This window comes from Bos indicus x Bos taurus, chromosome 19 (genome assembly GCF_003369695.1).
Source record: "Bos indicus x Bos taurus breed Angus x Brahman F1 hybrid chromosome 19, Bos_hybrid_MaternalHap_v2.0, whole genome shotgun sequence".
Taxonomy (NCBI): Eukaryota; Metazoa; Chordata; class Mammalia; order Artiodactyla; family Bovidae; genus Bos; species Bos indicus x Bos taurus.
In genome coordinates, this window is record NC_040094.1 from 50,985,157 (window position 1) to 51,004,381 (window position 19,225).

The window sequence follows — 19,225 nt, forward strand, 5'->3', positions numbered from 1 at the left end:
TGAAAAGGTCTTTTGAGCCTTCCAGGTCACTATACTCTAAAACCTGCCCATATGGTCTTTGGCATTTCTTATACATTACAGAACACTAGAACTCATGGGTTTTAAGGTGCAGTTCCAGGGGTTAAATATCGTACCTATACACTTCCAAATTTCCCAGGCTTATCTTCAATGAATGTATTACTCATTTTACTTTGTGTTTCAGAATGTAAAGAATCTACCTGCAATGCAGTAGGATCTAGGTTCAATCCCTGGGTCAGGAAGATCCCCATGGAGAAAGGAATGGGTTCCACTCCAGTAGTTTTGCCTGGAGTTAATTTTTACTTTACTAATTTCCCTGTCAAAGAAAGACTCCAAAGCATTGCTAACTGCGAAGTTGGTGAGGCTCCTCTTCTCCCCTCAAATCCAGTGGTATTTGGAATCACAAACAAAATGCTCAAATCCAGTTGTATTTGGAATCCCAAACAAAATGCTGCAAAAGAGGGAAAACCTTAACCCAACTGCACAGCAAAACAGGTTAAAACAATTAAAAAAAATTCACTTCGGAGCAACCCAGATCCAGACAGATTGCTCTTCAGAGCTGTTTTCTGCATGGTTTTTTTCCTCAGTCATTGTCCACAGGACTCTGAGAAGACGTAGGAATATGCAGGCGCAGACTCAAGGCCCGGCTTCATCTCCAACGTTGTGGAAAGGGACTATACATTACCGGGCAGAACGCTATGCTCCCGTACGCCACCTGGACAGAGCCCGGGGAGAGTGACCTCCCCGGGTATCCACATTGGTCACAATTTGTTTTTAAAAACAGAACCCTTTCATTATGTTTCAGTAGAGCATCACATGCACAAATATGGTCAAGAAAAAAATTTTTCACAACTTATGTGGGACCCAAACAAAGCAATAACATAACCAAGCTGGTGCAAATGATTTTTTTTTTTTTAACATTGTAGATTATTTAATGATATAAGAAAATAAGTGCAAATGATTTTCAACACTTGATTTGGATATTTTGAGTACGTAGGCTATCTCCTGCATGGTATAACGTTGACTATTCTCAATTAATGTCTCAATTTGATTGCTATCAACTTCAACTGGTCTACCTAACCATGGAGCACTGTCCAGTAAGAGATCTCCAGCATGGGACTTTGCAAACCATTTCTGACAGATCAGTCACAGTCCCTTCTCCATACACTGCCCAAACCTTTTTTTTTATTTCCACCGTGTACCTTTCTTGAAATAATAAAGCACAGTATGCCAAAAATGTTGTTTTTCTTCCATCTTCATTATTTAAATGGCTATATAAATACTCACCAATTTTGATAAAAATTTTTTTAATGGATGCTGGTAAGACAGCTGTCACAATATAATCTAACAAAACTGTTTCAAATGAAGTTAAAGACAACCAAGCACTACTAGAGCCCACTTAGGAAAAAACCAAATGAACTTTTTGGCCAACTCAGTATTTTCAGGTACTAGGAAGACAGCGACTTGTAACCAACCAACTGGACTCTATAGCTGCCCAAGCTGTCCACTAGAAAATAATTTTTAAAATCCACTGCAGAGAAGGGGGACTCAAGCAGAGCAGAAGCTGCTTTAGCTGAAATTTGCAGGGCAACATGCCAGAAGAAGCTAAGCAGAAAACGAGCTCTGTAAGTCTGAAAGGTCCCCTCAAACCTTTGGCTGAATCTTCACATGCACAGTGGTTAGAGTTCACTAGGCTGGGTAAGAACTGCCAGGAAGCTCTAAGGCAGAGTTCCCATAGCCCATACAGGGCTGACACTCAAACTCCATCGAGCCAGAGTGCAGAGTCCTTGTTGAACACCCAGAGCCACCAGCAGACATTGCAGAAAATTCTTTACTTAGACGCTTACTCCTTGGAAGGAAAGTTATGACCAACCTAGATAGCATTCAAAAGCAGAGACATTACTTTGCCAACAAAGGTCTGTCTAGTCAATGCTATGGTTTTTCCTGTGGTCATGTATGGATGTGAGAGTTGGACTGTGAAGAAAGCTGAGCACCAAAGAATTGATGCTTTTGAACTGTGGTGTTGGAGAAGACTCTTGAGAGTCCCTTGGACTGCAAGGAGATCCAACCAGTCCATCCTAAAGGAGATCAGTCCTGGGTGTTCTTTGGAGGCAATGATGCTGAAACTGAAACTCCAGTACTTTGGCCATCTCACGTGAAGAGTTGATTCACTGGAAAAGACTCTGATGCTGGGAGGGATTGGGGGTAGGAAGAGAAGGGGACGACAGAGGATGAGATGGCTGGATGGCATCACCGACTCGATGAACGTGAGTCTGAGTGAACTCCAGGAGTTGGTGAGGGACAGGGAGGCCTGGCGTGCTGCAATTCATGGGGTCGCACAGAGTCGGACAAGACTGAGCGACTGAACTGAAGACTGAACTGCACTGAAGACTAAATTAGAGAAAAATTAGAGAAAAAGCTATATCTGCCTTAACAAAGCTTAAAAAGGATTGAAAGGATATACATGATACACAATTAACTGTCTGCCAAAATTCATTCTTTAAAGATAAAAACCTTAAAGCCACCCAACATAAAAATCACAATGTCAATCATCCACTCAAAAGTTACTAGACATAAAAAAGGACAAAATAATGCCATTTGCTGAAATATGGATGGACCTAGAGATTGTCATACTGAGTGAAGTCAGAGAAACAGAAATATATGATATCCCTTATATGAGGAATCTAAAAAGAAATGATACAAATGAAATTATTTACAAAATAGAAACAGACTCGCAGACTTAGAAAAGGAACTTATTGTTACCAGGGAGGAAAGGGTAGGGGCAAGGGACAGTTAGGGAGCTTGAGATATCCACATGTACACACTGCCATACTTAAGATGGATAACCAGGACTTTCCTGGTGGCCCAGTGGTTAAGAATCTGCCTTGCAAAGCAGGGGACGCGGGTTAAGACCTAAGGGGCTACAACTAAGACCTGACAAATAAATGGATAATCAAAAGGACCTACTGTACAACACAGGGAACTCTGTTCAATGTTATGTGGCAGCCTGGATGGGAGGGGAGACTGGGGGAGAACGGAGACACTACATGTATGGCTGCCTCGCGCTGCTGCACACCTGAAACTATCGCGACGTTGTTAACGGGCCACACCCCCAGAGTTTCCAAAATGACGACCTTCCACAGGTATTACGAGGTACTGTGATGATTAAACTGAAGCATTAAAAACCATTTAGAACAAGGTAAATACATTAAGACTAAATGAGTATGAATGGGCAATTCACAAAGGGGAAAAATATTGTGCAACGGTAATAATATATGTTAAAAAAAAAAAATTTGTCCTCACTAGAAAACAACAAAATGCAAAATAAAAGCACATGATGCCTTTAACCCCTTTAATAGGTTAACTTTATGCTGGTAAAGATTTCAAATATTCAAATCTCATCTTGGCAGTGATATATATACTGTTAATGAAAACGTACAGTGAATTTGAAGTTAACTATCAAAAGCCTGAACTGACTGATCAAACCAGTTAATGCTAAAGGAAATCAACCCTGAATAGTCATTAGAAGGACTGATGTTGAAGCTCCAATACTTTGGCCACCTGGTGTGAAGAGCTGACTCACTGGAAAAGACCCTGATCCTGGGAAAGACTGAAGGCAGGAAAAGGGGGCAAAGGGGATGAGATGGTTCGATGGCATCACCGACTCAATGGACATGAGTCTGAGCCAACTCCAGGAGACAGTGAAGGACAGGGAAGCCTGGTGTGCTTCAGTCCACCGGGGTCACAAAGAGCCGGACGGGACTGAACAACAACAAATCAGAAGCACAGCACTTCCACTTCCTGAAACTCTCAATTGTGCAGAGGTGTGTGGATGTCTAGGCTACTTGGAAGAGTACAAAACTGGACAAAACAGGAGTCCACACACATCTGCTTCCTCTTTCTAAGAGCCAGTAAAATAAAGGGACAGCTGCACAAAATGGAAAGTCCTGATCAACGGCAAGAATGGGGAGAGAGCAGATGTAAAGACTTCTGGGAAAAAGCCAGCTCCAAATTAAACAGGCAGAGGAGCCCACTTTATAGATGCCCAAATGCAGAACCAAGGAGAGCCTAAAGTCAGGAGGCACGGTGCAGCCCAAGGTGGGGAAGGGTCTGCAATCACTGTAGCCCCAGACTCACCAAGTCTTGGGACCAAGCTCCGAGCCAACCCTTAGGAAAATGAAGGGCTCTCCGGAGGAGACAGGAGTGCCCCAGATAAAGCCCTTCATTCTGGCATCTGGAACATCCTCAATGTGATAGAGAATTCTCAACCAGCTCAATGGCTCTAAGAGAAAATCTGTCCATCAACTCATCATACTGCCCCACAAGGAGCTGCCTATAAGAATCCTGTTCAGGAAAAACCCAGATGAAAATGCTCCAACTTACAAAACAGAAGCAGAGAAGCCGTTGTCTGCATCCATTTGGTCTGAACCAGCAAGACGAAGGGCTTCCCTGGTGGCTCAGAGGTTAAAGTGTCTGCCTGCAATGCGGGAGACCTGGGTAGGTCTCCCTGAGTAGGGAAGATCCCTTGAAGACGAAAAGATCAAATTACAAGGAAAAGCTGACCCCAGAGGAAAAAGGAGAACCTGGGGACCAGTAGATAGAAGCCAGGACTTGGCTCAGAGAGACTCAGACAGCACGGCCCTCACCATGAACAGAGGCTGGGAAAGCCGACGACTCTAGAGCTCCCCTGAGCAATGTCCCCTCCAAACTCCAGTAAATCAACAAAGAGAAATAAATCCACAAGGAAGAGAAGGAACAGCAGCCAAGAGACTTCAGCATGATGCCCAGGCTGTAACTGAGCCACTCAGGGAAAGCACAGCAGCAGCTCCTGTGCCACAGCTTGAGGCCAGAGCCCTGAGGCGCTAGGGACAGCCCAGGACAGAATGGAGGCAGGGCTGAAAACAGGAGGAGTGGTCCAAGGTCTCCAGACCACAGCCCTGTGCCAATCCAGGCAGAAAACTAAAGGCTTACTCAAGAGTGGAGAATACTATAGCCACTGGCCACATCTGGGTTTTGTTTTGTTTTGTTTTTTAACTTAAATCAATTTTAAAATTCAAAGAAGAAAACAAAAAATAAGATGAAATAAGATAAAATTCAGTTCCTCAGACATATGAGCCATATTTCAAGTGCTCAACAGCCACATGTATCTAGTGGTGATCTTACCACACAGACAGCACGAGTCTAGAACATTCCATCATCACACAAAGCTCTCCTGGACAGAGGTATCCCAAAGACAGTAGGCTAAAGGGCTTAGAGCTGGAAGCCAGCCTCGGTGCCTGACTCAAAAGGGAATTCTGGGTTAGGAAGCCCACTACAGGACCCTCCCCATGGGCCCATGGGACTCCCCTCCCCACGGGGGCCTGAGGGACACAGCAGCCAGGCATGTGCTCCCCAGGGAGGAAAACCTGACCAGTAAGACAACTGTGAAATACACCCAACCAAGGACAAGCACTCTTAGAAAGTAAAAATGACTGTAAAAATAATTCAAGAACATCTTCTATGTGCAAAAACAAAGATCTGAAAGTAGAACTATAAAGGAAAAAGCTTAGGGACCCACAGGATCACTCCTGGAAATTCAATACCCAGTTCACAGGCACACCAGAAGGCAGAGCAGAGAAGCGATCAAAAACACACCAGAAGCAAAGCCCCCTGTACCAAAAGATGCAAGTCTTTAGTGTAAAATTGTCCAGCTAATGCCTAACATAAGAAGAGAATGGAACTGTGGACACAGAGGGGGAAGGGGAGGGTGGACGAATTTAGACAGGAGCACTGATACATATATGCTACATGCGTAAAACAGACAGCTAGTGGCATGCTGCTGTATAATACAGGGAACCCAGTCCGGCACTCTGTGATGACCTAGAGAGGTGGGATGGGGGAGGCAAGGTGAGACGGAGGCTCAAGAGGAAAGCGATAATTCATGTTGGTGTACAGCAGAAACTAATACAGCTTTATAAAGCAATTATCCTCCAATTTTTAAAAAATTTAATAAAAACACTTAAGAAAACCAAAAAAAAAAAAAGGCCAAGAGTGAGTCACACCCTCCTAAAATATCAAGCTCCAGAAACTTTCCAAGGCAAAAAGGCTCCTGAGAAAGAAACTCAGACATGGACTTGGCATAACTAGACGAGAGACAATGGACCCATGCCCTCCATCCCCACCCAGCCAAACAGGCATGAAATGCATTTATTCTGCCCAAGACAGCGGAGAGTTCAGAATGCTTACCTTCCACAAAACCTGCTGGTTACTTAAAAAAGAAAAATCAACACACACAGCACCAGCCCACTTTTTAAAAAGCACCTGTGTGCACACTGAGGCTAACTGTTGGTGCCTCTCTGGTGACCTGAGATCTCCACAGCCCAGCGGGCAGGCAGCACTGATGATGCCACGTCACAGGTGAGGAAACTCAGGCATAGAGCAGCTCAGCAGCAGAGCTGGGATATAAATCCAGGCGGTCCAGCCCCAGGGCTGGTGACCCTAACCACCACCCCATGTTTCCCTCAACGTAAGTTACTATCACTACCTTCCTCCTTCCCAAGTTCACAGGAGGAGGTGTTATTACTGTCGGCCCCACTAACAAGAACAACCTGGGCAGTTTATCCTGATAGTCTCAGCTGGTGCACGTGCACACACACACACGCACACACACATATTCCAAGGCCTTTGTGATTATCTGTAAATGATCAAAACCTCAGCTTCTGTTCTTACCTAGGTGTGGGTCCAACAGGTGAGGCTGCTCCTGATATTTGTCCATTATTACTAAAAAGAAAAACGTGAGACTTAACATGAGCCCTGGAAACCCTCGAGTTGTCCCATGCGGACTTCCCAGGCAGCTCCCAAGAGCACAGGCCAGCTGGAGTGAGCCCCCCAGCCACCCGCCTCCTCAGGGCCACACTACCCCGGCCTCTGCTCTCTGTTTGCTCAACGCACCTTCCTCTCAGGTCCTCACTTCTTCCTTCCTTCACTGCCTGCTGAGAGCCAAGCTGAGTTCTCCCCTTCATTAGGACTCATACTTTCCATGTTCCCTCTGCCACACACATCAAGCCATGTGCCCTCCTAGCCCGCTCATACTCTGGCTTTCTTAATCCCAAACACTCTGGTTTCTACTCCTACCAGCAGCTAGAACCGTTCCTATCAGATTCCACGCCCACCTGGCCTATGGCAGTTCTCATGAGCCACACACCTCCACATCTGACCACTCCCCATGAATGGGAAAGCCAGCTTTCACTGCTCCCTGGATTTTCACCTCACTCCCAGGACAGTTCTGTGCCTGAGGTATTTCAGTGCTAACCCCAGCAGCCAGTCAGAGAAAAGGGCACAATCAAGCAACTAGCCCAAGTGGCAGAGTGGGATTTGAACCCAGGGAGGAGTTGCTCAAGTGAGTGGCACAAGTCCACCAAGGCAAAATCATGTAGAAATTTCTATAGCTACAAAGGTCCCCAAGGACGGTTTTACTGAATCACAAAACCCTAGTTATCTAACCACGGGATCTTAAGGAATCGTTTGTAAGTTATCCATTATAGACAACGGCAAGGGTCTGTCTAAACCTGGAGCACCTAGTCTGACTAAGCATCTTGCACTGCCCGGAGCAGCGCTACTGCACTGGGCTGCACGCACGGTCTTGGCAGAGCCACGGGGGCTGAGGAGAAGGCTCTGGGTGGGGGCCCCCGCCCGTTCCTGCATGTTGGGCCTCTCCTGCTCCCACTGCCCCGTTCACACAGCTGTCTCGGAGGAACTGCGCTTTGCGGTGGTCCCAGGACAGGGTGGGGACAAGGACTGGGAAATGACCCACCCAGGGGAGCTCCACCATCCCTACTCGTGACGGTGGAGGCCCACTGCCCTCCATCTCTTAGGCACGCCCGTGTCTGGGGCCGCAGGAAAGGAGACTTGCACACCCTGCACGCTGTTCCCCGCCTCTGGCCCGTGCGCACCCCGAAACCGCTCCAGGGCGCCCTCCCGGGCCGAGCGGTCAGCGAGCACCGCCGGCAGGTGGCCGAGCAGCTCCCGCGTCTCCGCGCTCTCGCCGAATGACTCGAGGGCGGCCCCGCAGGCCAGAGCCGCGTCCTCCCCCGCATCCTCCACCGGGTCCTCCGCAGGGTCCTCAGCGGCGCCCGCGGCCGGCTCCTCGCTCAGGGCCATCTTCCGCAGCCGGACTACGCCCGCGCGCGAGGTAAGGGCCGTGGGACTAGGGTGGTGGGACGCTGGGCACGGGATGCTCAAGAAGCCTGAAGCTGAGAAGGCGGCAATAACGCCAGCCCCGCCCCCACGAACTCCGACCTTGCACGCCAGCCCCCGCTACGGAACGCGCCGGCCACCAAAAGAGTGCGAGCGGAGGCCGTGCCGAGCCCGGGTGGGGCAGGGCCCAGGGGACAGGGGCGGGGCGGAGGCGGAGCACAAGACTCCAGCCCGGCCGCGCCTCCTTCCCCGCGCACGCGCGCTGAGTTTCCCCGTGACCGCCGACAGGTGTCGGGAATCTTTCTACCAGACAAAGCAGCCCACAGGTGCGCAGGCTGCAGTGGGAGATAAGAAGGGTTGACTGGGCGCTCGTAACGCCCCGAAATAATTGGTGATGTGGACGGCTTGGTCTTCAGAGACCCACACTTGGGTGGCCGCGGGGCCCGGCAGCCCCGCCCCTCCACGGTGACACCCCGCTCACCCTGGACACCCCGTGCACCTACCAGGGCACACCCGCTACCCAAGACTCCCGCCCGCCCCCCTCTTGTCGAGCAAAACTACCAACTGCAAAATGGAGCACGGGAGAGGGGCAGTGGCTCCAGTACTTGAGGGGTAAGGGGGCTTTCTCCCACCCGCCCACCTCAGTAAGGGTGGACTTGAACACAGCCCCAGAGCCACTGCTCAAGAGTTGGGCCCATTTCATGGTCCCCAATTCTACCTAAGCCAGAAACAGGAGCCCTGAGTCCACGGCGGGGACTGTGACACCAACTTCTGCCTAACCAAACCCCAGATCTGTGTGAATTTCTGTACAATTGTCATGAAAGTTTCCAAACTCCATGTTCCCCCTAGATTGGACTAGGTGATGAGCCTGGCAGAGAACTTGCGGGTGGTCTGGGCCCCCAGTAAACTAACCCAGCTGCGTGGAGGACAGAGACGCAGGTGAAACTAAGACACACACAGTTCCCTCCCTGACACCCCCACGGGCTTTATTTGTTCCTGAAACTGCCTTGGTGCGGCTGCCCTGGTCCCTTGGCAAGCAGCTGGGCAGGGGACACAGGCGGGCTGCTATTTGAGAAGCTTCCTCATGGTGCCCAGGGATGGGCTCCTGTACTGCCTACCGAAGTGGTTCCAGTGATTCAGGTAGTTAAAAAGCTGATAGAGCAGCAGCCGCCTGTCGAATCCTGGAGCCTTGGGGACCTTCTGGTGGTAGGCAGTGAAGAAGGACCTGGGAAACCCCCCGAACATCAAGGCAATCGCCAGTTCAAACTCAGAATGGCCGTAGAAGGAGGCTGGGTCATAAATAATGGGCCCGCTGTCATCCTCTGCCACATTTCCCGACCATAGATCCCCGTGAAGAAGGGCAGGGACAATCTCCAGGCCACAAAACAAATCCGGAATCTTCACCTAAGAAAATAATTATGGTACATAGAGTTATCACAGGCCTGGGAGCCACAGTCTCCTCATCCAATACTTGGAAATAAGGTAAAGAGGACCTTGTGTTTACTCAGGGTCCAACTACCACTGCCTACTAAGCCCACAGATAAATATCCTCTGACTCCAGGGGAATGTAATTTTGTCTTGGTATTTACTGCTAATTTAGGTCTAAAAGCTCTACAACATTAGTGATTGTCATACAGTAGAGAACCTCGGAGGTTATAGTTTTACCGTTGTGTAGAATATGAATCTGAGTGAAGTTTTTTGTATGTAACTTAGCAAACTTTCTCTGCTGTTCTTTTATTTCATAGCACATATATATCTGTACCTCTTTTGTAGCCTGATTATTTCAGTAAGGAGTTCAATAAAATTTCTTTTATGCGTGCTCATGAGGGACTGATTTTCGAGTTCTGTTTTTAACATCTTGAGAGTTCTGTTTTGAAGCCAGTCACTCTGGGGCACCTGCTGTTCACACCTGCTCTAAAAGGTAAGTCATTTGTGCCTTGGTGGAAAGAACAGCATAAGAGTGGGCAAGAAAGTAGCAGTAAATGCCACCAATCACAAGTCAAACACCTACATTTCACGCGAGCAAAGTTTGAGGTTAATATCTGATGACCCAGGAAGTGAGAGGTGCTCTCAGGGGCCACCCCCTTCTCAGTTTCCCCATCGAACCAATAGTCAGGACACTTATGTGTCCATGATTTGCCCAGCCCTGCTCCAGGCTCAGTGGTCCCCTCTCTGGCTCTGTTCTAGCAGAGGGGCCACACAAATGTGTTGGTAAGGCTCGTAAGAGGACAGCCCTTCTCGCAGAGGATAATTGCTGTGCCCACCTGTAGCTGTGACCAGAGTTCCCGTGCCTCTCGGTCAGCATAATCCTTCTCAATGAGGTCCAGCTGTGCTTGGAGCCGGTGCCGGGTGAAGAAGGTTGGCCAGTCATCCTGCCACTCGTTCACCTGAGTGACAAGGGAAAGGGAGGGGCTGGTGCTGCAGCTGGTGGTCATAGGACAGAGTTATGCACGGAAACGGCCTAAACCCTAGAGCAAATGCTAAAAGAGCACAACACATGTTATCATTGGCCAACAAGGGAGCCAAGATGAAAGCATTAAAAAATACTTAGTTAATTCAGAAGAGCATAAAGAGTAAAGGGGGAACAAAGAACAGATAAGACAAATTGAAAAAAAAAGAATGACAAGACGACAGATCCAAACTCAACCATATCAATAAGTACGTTAAACATGAATGGTCTGTAGACCCCAGTTAAATGACAGATCAACAGGTTGAAAAAATAAAGCAAGACCCAATTATAAGCTGTGAATAAGATACACACTTTATACATAAAAACGGAAACAGGTTAAAAGGATAGAAAAGATAAATTGTGCTAAAAGAAAGCTGGAGTGGCTATATTAATATCAAAGTAGATTTCAGAGCAAAGACACCGACTATAAAGTCATTTCACAATGGAAAGAGAGTCAACTAATGAGGAAGATATAATAAGCCTAAATATTTATGTCCCTAATATATAGCAAATCAGCACCTGAATAGATGCTCCACATCCTTAGTCATTAGAGAAAATAGAACTTCACTGAGATAGCACTTCACATTCACTAGGATGGCTACAATTATAGAAAAAGGAAAATACCAACTGTGTGAGGGTGCAGAGGGCCTGGAACTTTCTACACTAGTGGTGCGAATGCAAAATGATATAACCACTTTGGAATATATTTCGACAGTTTCTTAAAAAGTTAAATATCGGGCTTCTCTGGTGGCTCAGTGGTTAAAAAATAAATCCGCCGGCCAGTGCAGGAGACATGGGTTTGATCCCTGATCCAGGAAGATCCCACATGCTGCAGAACAACTAAGCCCGTGGGCCAGCACACTGCAACTAGAGTAGCGCCTACAGCAATGAAGACCCAGCACAGCTCAAAATAAGAGATAAATGTTTTTAAAAAGCAAAATATGAACCTACATATGACCTAGTCATTGGCTCCTAGGTATTAACCCAAAATAAATGGAAGCAAAAAGTGCATAGCAGCTTTATTTGTAAAAGCAAAACTTGGAAACAACTCAGATATCCATCAACCAGTGAACGGATAAACAGACTGTAGTTTATTGTACAAGGAATGGATTTTTGACATGTGTAACAACATGGATGAATACTGAAATGACTGCTGAGTAAAAGAAGCCAGACGAAAAGGAGCACACACCATATGATTTCATTTACATTAAATTACGCAAAATGCAAACCCGTCTATGGTGACAGAAAACAGATCGGTGGCTGCCGGGGCAGGGAAGGGCAGGAGGAAGACATTAAAAAAGGGCAGGAGGACACTTTTGGGGTGAACTTTTTGACACATTGACCTGACTATGGTTAGTGGTTCACAGGTGTGTACACGTGTCAAAACTTACCAATCTGTACACTTTAAATAAGCGCAGTTTATTTTATGTCAACTATATACCTTAATAGAGTCGGGTTTTTTTTAAGATGCAAAGCTTATTTTATACAAAGGGTTACTTAATGAAATTCCTTAAGGGAAGAACTTTCCAGACAACATGCACCCCCGGTCAGCATCCTGTGCTGAGGGCTGTGGTTGCTGAACCCCTGGGTTCATCCCCTTGGTGCTAGGTGTACCTCAAGAGAAAACGGGAGTTCCCCTCCCCAAATGGCCTAAGGCATATGGGATGGCATGCCCTCCTGCCCCATCTCCTGCCTAGGCCCATGGTGTCCCAGCCTTGGTCTTCCTCCTAGATGACCAGGTCATAAAAGACACAGACTGTGTTTGGAGCTGGACACCGGCATGGCTAGCCCTCCACCTAGAAAGAGGGGCCATGATCCCCTCACCCACAGAAAGACATGAACTTCCCCTGAGCTACCAAAGGCAGGGCTACCTGGGTTCATGGCTGGTGGGAGGACCCAGGCTTCACCTGGACAGAGGACCAGCATGTGTGGTGGTCAGGGTCTGTGCTCTGAAGTCAGACAGGGCCACACTCGGGCCCCTCTGTTTACCAGCTGCACAACTAGACCCCGCCTGGCTTCTCTGCACACATCGTTTTCCCCATCTATAAAATGAGTCAGTGAAAACCTGCCTCCTGAGGTTGCTGTGGAAACTAGGGAGCTGAGTTGGACATGGCAGCAAACAAACCGTGTCAGTACTCTGACCAAGCCAGTGGTCCCAAGGGGGCTCAGCTCAGGGTACCATCATTCAGGGTTGCCCCATCGATGGCTGAAGCCCCTTAGGGCCCACTCGGTTGTCCCAAGGAGCAGGAAGCTTCCTGAAACTTCAGGCTGGACCATCCAGGCTGTGTCCATTGGACGCCATGTTCTGTACCATCTTGTCACAGCACAAGGAGGTGGACCAGGGGTCCTCCCAGGTCTCCCACCCCTTCCTAGCCAGGCTAAGGCTAAACCAAGTTGGTTCATTGATCCTAGACTCCAATGGGGGTGCTCAATGGCTGCCTGTGTCCCTAACAGGCCAGCTCCATCCTCACCAGCTTCACACATTGGGGTTCTATGTACAAGTTCATTCCTCAGTTCTTGAAAAATCAATGTATGAGGTCAACCGAGCCTTTGTAGACTTGCATTCTTAAACTCAACATCTGAAGCAAGACAACAAGCCACATTTGGACACACTGGCCTGGAACCACTATTGTGCTGGTCACTAGCTCCATGTAACCCCCAGGGGAGGTGGCCTCAGCAGAGATTCATAGGGTCTTAGTAATCCTGGTAAACCATGAGGTACAGTTCTAGGTACCCCAGATCTGAGGGCTGGCCCTTGACTCAGACCCCAAAATCTGCCTCCAGCTTCATAAGGATTTTGCTCCTAGTGACTCTGCCTGGGAGAACAGCCCTCTGTTTACACTGTTCTTACCACATGTCCTCCTGTGACATGGCCTTTGCACCTGCTGTTTCCCCTACTTGGAATGCTCTTCCACCTGCCCCACAGCTCCTTGCCTCCTCTGAGCTCAGCGCACTGAACCTCAACATCAACTCTCCCAGCTCACACACTGCTTTCAGGAATCAGGTAGTCAGACTTCCTGGTGCCCAGGGGACTGGAATTCTGTTATACACAAGGGGTGGAATGAGCAGCACTGGAGCGCCAGGAGTTAAGCAGGCACGCCCTTGCCAGGCACTCACCTGCGGGATGAAGCCGCAGCAGGTCACTGTGTGGAAGCCGAACTTGGCCACATACCGGGGCCCAGCACCCTCAGCCCTCTGGCCTGTTAACAGAAAGAGCTGCTCATCTTTCTCTTAATGTCAGACCTCAGCCGAGCATCAGGACCACACTGCTAGGATATGGGTGGCTGAGGATGTACTCCAAGAACATCGTGGGGGCACACAGCCTGCCACATCATCCCAGATCCCTGAGCCCCACAACAATCCAGCCTTGGGACCCAAGCCTGCCCAGTTTCCAGGGATATGATACCATGGTCACCCAAGTGTGTGGTCCCTGGTGACCCATGGTGTCCAAGGTCACCATGGGATGACGTGGTAGCAATTGGTCCACACAAGACCAGCCAGAACATGCCTGTCTCTAGCACATTGGACGACAGGACTTCGTATAAAGGAGTCATAAGCCAACTCTACTAACTTATCATCAAAACTCTTTTTTAACAGTCTCATTTTTCACTCTGCAGTCTGAGCAGGTGGCATGAAACCCAACCCATTACTAAAATGTCCCCCCAAGCACCTACCCAGGGTAGACATACCCAGGTCAAGGGTTCACAACAGCATTCTGAACATACCCACTCTGTTCTCCTCCTCCCTCAGCTTCTCCCCGAGCTTCTGGTTGTAAAGGTGCAAATCTGCCATCTGGTCTCCAAGTTTTGATGCCTGACTGAGGATAGAAGAAAATGTAGCCAACTGAAATAAGAAACAACAACCAGGGAACATGTTCCCTTTTGAGAAATGTTTTAAATACCTTAAAAACAACTCTCTGTTCTTTAAAAAGTGAAAAATGAACTGCAGCAGGCAATGATCTTCTCCAAAACATCAAAATAGTGTAAAATCACCCAAGAAGGGAATACCAGGAATTAAGGATCAAATACTAAAAAAGTTAAGAAAAAAAAAAGCTCCAATTTTTGTAAAAACAAATGTAAATCACAAAAAAGAAAACGACAGTCACACATCATAGCTGTGACTGCTCCCTGCCGCTGGGATGTCATGTGTCTTCTTTTCACGAGTTTGCCTCTTCCACCATTTTCTAAACAATAAACATACATAACTGTGGAGCTCCCCAGGTGGCGCTAGTGGTAAAGAACCCGCCTGCCAGTGCAGGAGACATTAAGAGACTCAGGTTCCATCCCTGGGTGGGGAAGATCCCCTGGAGGAGGGCATGGCAACCCACTCCAGTATTGCCTGGAGAATCCCATGGACAGAGGAGCCTGGCAGGCTATATAGTCCATAGGGTCGCACAGAGTCAGACATGACTGAAGCGACTTAGCATGGCATAACTTTAATAATTAGATTTCAGATAATTACTAGATCAGACCTCACTGCCCATACTGAACAGGCACTGGTGTTCACTAAACACAGAGTAACAGATGGTTCAACGTGCTTCTTTGGTGCAGCTTTGTGAAGCCAAACTGGCCTCAGACTGGCCCTGCGTGGAAAGCAAGAGCTCCTGTCTCCATCAGGGAGGCAGGTGTGGCTCTCAGCCCTGCCTCTGCTCCTGCACTGAGTGATGTGGGCAGCTCAGCAAGAGGCTGTTCCCTCCGCCTCTCTTGTCTCCCTCTCTCTGTCCCTCTGTCCCCTCCCTCTGTCTCTCTCTCTCAAATACGCACACACACACTACACACACGCACACTCTCTCTCTCTCACCTCCTCAGGCCCCTCATCTTCAGATGCTCCATCACAAAGGCAGCCCCACCTCCAGGCAGGTCAATCACCTTGATGGGCCGAGGCACCCGCACCAGGCCAGTGCTCCGAAGAGCCTCCAGGCTCGCCATCTCCCCCTCAAACATCTGCCGGGCCTGCGTCCAGAACATGGCTGTGAGCTCCGAAGCAAACAGTGGCTCTGCAGCCCGGCTGAAGCCAGGAATCACAAGTGCCCAGGACCTCCGGATGACGAAAACTGACTGGAGAGCAAGGCATCAGCCCCGCAGAGAGCGGGATGCAGGTGGCCCCCTTCGGATAGAAAGGAGCTACAAAGACGAGGTTGCACAGGGAGCTTGGGGTGGACAGGATGCTGATGTCTGCAGCAAGCGCCTGCCCTGAGAGGTGAGGAAGCACAGGCCATGGTAGGGGGGCGGGGTGCTGGGGGTGCTGGGAGCACCATGGAGATACCGTGGGGCCTGCTGGGGTACTGGGAATATCATGGGAATACTGTGAGGTGCTGGGAGGCCATGGAGTGTCGTGGTAGACCATGGGGGTGCTGGGGTGCCACAGGGTGCCATGGGGTACTGGTGGGCAACTTGGAGTGCAGGTTAGTGGAGGATCCAGGGTAGGGCCTGGGTCCCCTTCCAGGTTACCTGCCCCCACAATATCTGGGGCACTTACAGTAAATGAGGGGCAGCAGGGGGCAGCATGGCAATGTGACTGGGGCACACACTTGGGGCACGGGAAGCCAGGGGCTGGGGGGGTCAGCTGGGCCTAGACTTGGGTCCAGGGCCAGTCCCCAGGGGCAAGCACCCGGCAGGGCCTGGGGGCTTGGAAGGAGCCATCCACCCCAGCCAGGAAGAAGACAGTCATGCCCCAGGGAAGCAGAACAGCCTCTACCGGGACCCAGGGGTCTTCCTACTTCTAAAACATTTTGCACAAATATCCCAATTTTAAATTACGTGAACTCTCACTTCAGGTACAGTACTCGTGGGTTTGAAATGTGTTTGTTATAATATGATTTGTGACTATCTCTGGCTACAGAATTAACCCTTATGAACAAGTCCAAAACATCTATGTCCACATAAGAAAAGAATTCCATCTTTTAATTCAAGTACCTGAGGGGAGAACCTGCAAGACGTCCTAACTGCCAACCTGCACCTAGAATCATGGAGTGGGGTGTCCAGCGACCCTTAGTCATGCTCCAGGGTGAGCTCCTAAACATAGAGGGGCAGCAAACACCTGGGCTTCAGCTTGCCTACATGCTAAGGGCTTCACCTGTCCCCTGTTCTCGTGTATTGATTGAGCACCTACTGTGTGCCAGCACCGAAGCTTTCAAGGGTGAATAGTGGTATCCCAGTCTGGAAGAGCTTTCAGGAGCCAGCTGTGAAGGTTCTAGGGCCAGTGTGAACCTGGAACCCAATAACACTTCCCGGTAGGTGGCACTGAGTTATTTGGGTTCTGAAACCAGCGCCAATGGAGCAGGAAACAGACAACACCAACCCACTGGCCATCCTGGACCGTGCTGCAGAGAGACTAGAGGCATCACCCTGGGATTTCCTCCCCTCCACAGCCCGCCCCTCCACCCACTGCTGCATCTCAAAGGGGCTTGGCCCTCGGGCCTCCCTGGAGTCCCCCACCAGAGTCAAGGGAACGCCATCCTTGGCATCCTCGGCACTTTCTGTGGGTGCACACACAGAAAGTCAGCCATACTGACTTTCTCCACCTGTGAATACATCTATGGAAATATACATGGAAAGTATATGTAACAGCAATATTTCAGGCTGGCAATGGAAATCAGGTCCAAACACAAGCAAGGCCTGTGAGTAGAAGAGCAGGGACCTGGCCCTTAAGGTCGGGCAAGGGTCCCTCCTGCCTCTTTCCATCTGCCCAGGAGGACCCAGCCGCTAAGGGGAATGCAGACTAGAGCTGGGTCCCAGGGGAGAGGCAGAAGCAGCTCAGGACCCCAAGCCTCACCTCCATGTTTGATGGGTAGGGAAATTAAAACAGACACCGAAAACGCCTGTGCATCCAGGCAAAAGGGAGTAAATTAACCCCGCAGCAGAGAGAACCGTGGAATCCTGCAGAAAACGCTTGAGCCCTCCTCCCGCAGCTGGTGCTAGCCCTGCAAGTCCGCAAGCTGACCCCGCGGCTATGACGCCAGGGTTGGCCCAGAACCAGACCACAGCGCCCCCTACCCCTGCGCCCCGGGCCCCCTCGCCCCACTCCTCCCCTCTCCCACTTCCCCCAGCCCTCCCCTCCCCGCAGCCCCTTCTGCTTCCAGCTCCGGAGGCGGACTCAGGCCGTGAGGGAGGAGTGGGGTGGGATGGGATGGGTGAGGGGCACGCACCAGAGTCCTGTGGTTAATCTTGACAAACACGGGGCCGGCATCTGTGTCGTAGGCGCGCCCCTCGCTGATGCCGCCGACCCCGGGGCTCCCGAAGGCGCGCAGGGTCGCGGTGCGCAGCTCGGCGCGCAGCAGCTGCTCCATAGAGGCGGGGGGCAGAATGGGGCCGGGGACCGCGCAGAAAGCGGGCCCGAGCTCAAGCTCACCGCTGACGCTGCCGAGGCAGCTGTCCGCCGCGGGGGAGGCTCACGCTCTGCGCGGCCTACCGGCTCCCAGCGGCTCCCAGCGCCCCGATGTCCTGCCTCCGGGTCCGCCTCCGGCGGGGAGGGGTGGGGTGTGAGGGCGGGGTGCTGTCAGGCCAGGCAAGCGTTCCTTGTCTCGCACCGGAGGGCCAAGCGCGGTGGTCCTAGCCCTGGGGGAGAAGGGCGGGGTTCTCTGATGGGGGACAGACTTGGGGGCGGTGCCCTCCCGTGTGTCCACAGTTCTTTGAGCCTGGACCTGCTGGGGATTTGCCCAGGGCTCTGTAGGGCCTGACCTCCCCGCACTGAGGTTCCCTGAACCCTGCCGGGGCCTTGGCCCAGGCTCCTCCCACCCAGCCATACCCAGGACAGTCCAGGGGAGATTGCGGTCCCTGGGATGCAGGTCCCAGGCCTAGCTCGGTCTCACAGGCTCTGTAGAAGGCTGGGGGTCTCCACCATGTCATGCCAGGCCCCAGGCATGCCTGGTGACACCAGTTGCTGGCACTGGGCTTTCTCATTAGGGCACCTGGTGCCCATCAGAGATAGAGTGTGCCCTTGTGGTTCTGATACCCCACCAGAACCACGGGCAACTGACCCCACCCTGAGTGGGACTCCTGATTACAGAAGCCAGCTGCCCTGGGAAGGGAGCTTCAAAACACACATGCGCCCTATGCACATGTCTTTGCACACAGGCATGCATAAACGCATACACATGCCCTTGCACACACAGGCCCAAGAGCAGGTGGGCAGGAGATTGTGTGGCATCTGCAGGAAGGGCCTGACTTCCCCCTTGACAGTCCCCTTCCTCCCAGCTCTTCCTCTCATCCTGGTTAAGTCCAATCTCCTATCGCATCTTGAGAAGGAATCTGACAGCAGAGCTGAGCTCTGGCACTTCTGCAGATGTCTTTATTCTTGATGAGCAGTCCTGCTGGGTAAGGAACTCCGGGCTGTTCTTGCATCACTGAGATGGCTCTGCAACCTCACTTTCCAGCTCTTATGCCATTGAGAAGCTGGAAGCCATTTTGATTCTTATTCTCTGTGTGGACATTGTTCTGTCTCTCTGGAGGTCCTTCCGTCCTCTATCACCAGTACCTGACAATTCCTCAGGGAGGTGGCCAGGGTGAGTCTCCTCTGGGCAGGGCAGGTGAGCCCTTTCAGGATGGAAACTTAGGTCCTACACCCCTATGAGGTTGCCTTCAG

The 19,225-nt window shown here is 50.4% G+C and overlaps 2 protein-coding genes and 1 non-coding gene across 5 annotated transcripts in view; all 3 read right to left on the reverse strand.

Moving 5' to 3' along the window:
• Window positions 1-8,285, reverse strand: part of TBCD (tubulin folding cofactor D) — a 148,489-nt gene extending 140,204 nt beyond the window's left edge. The window contains exons 1-2 of one of the 3 annotated variants that reach the window (XM_027517757.1): window positions 7,950-8,285; window positions 6,727-6,777 (exon numbers count right to left, since the gene is read on the reverse strand). In XM_027517757.1, the coding sequence (XP_027373558.1) occupies window positions 6,727-6,777; window positions 7,950-8,157 (259 nt within the window). In that variant the 5' untranslated portion in view covers window positions 8,158-8,285. Of the gene's footprint in view, window positions 1-6,726; window positions 6,778-7,810; window positions 7,894-7,949 lie in introns of those variants that run through there. The other 2 variants (XM_027517756.1, XM_027517758.1) reach the window with 2 other exon arrangements.
• LOC113878626 lies at window positions 576-779 on the reverse strand. Its single transcript, XR_003507052.1, has one exon. It is a non-coding gene; the product is annotated as a small nucleolar RNA SNORA73 family (small nucleolar RNA).
• An 868-nt stretch (window positions 8,286-9,153) lies between the features above and the next one.
• Window positions 9,154-18,221, reverse strand: FN3K (fructosamine 3 kinase). The gene is made up of 6 exons (XM_027518359.1): window positions 17,790-18,221; window positions 15,443-15,594; window positions 14,368-14,459; window positions 13,760-13,842; window positions 10,458-10,580; window positions 9,154-9,597 (listed from the first exon to the last, which is right to left on the reverse strand). The coding sequence occupies exons 1-6, from the start codon at window positions 17,928-17,930 to the stop codon at window positions 9,259-9,261; spliced, it is 930 nt and encodes a 309-aa protein (XP_027374160.1). The 5' UTR covers window positions 17,931-18,221; the 3' UTR covers window positions 9,154-9,258.
• Window positions 18,222-19,225: the final 1,004 nt, after the last annotated feature.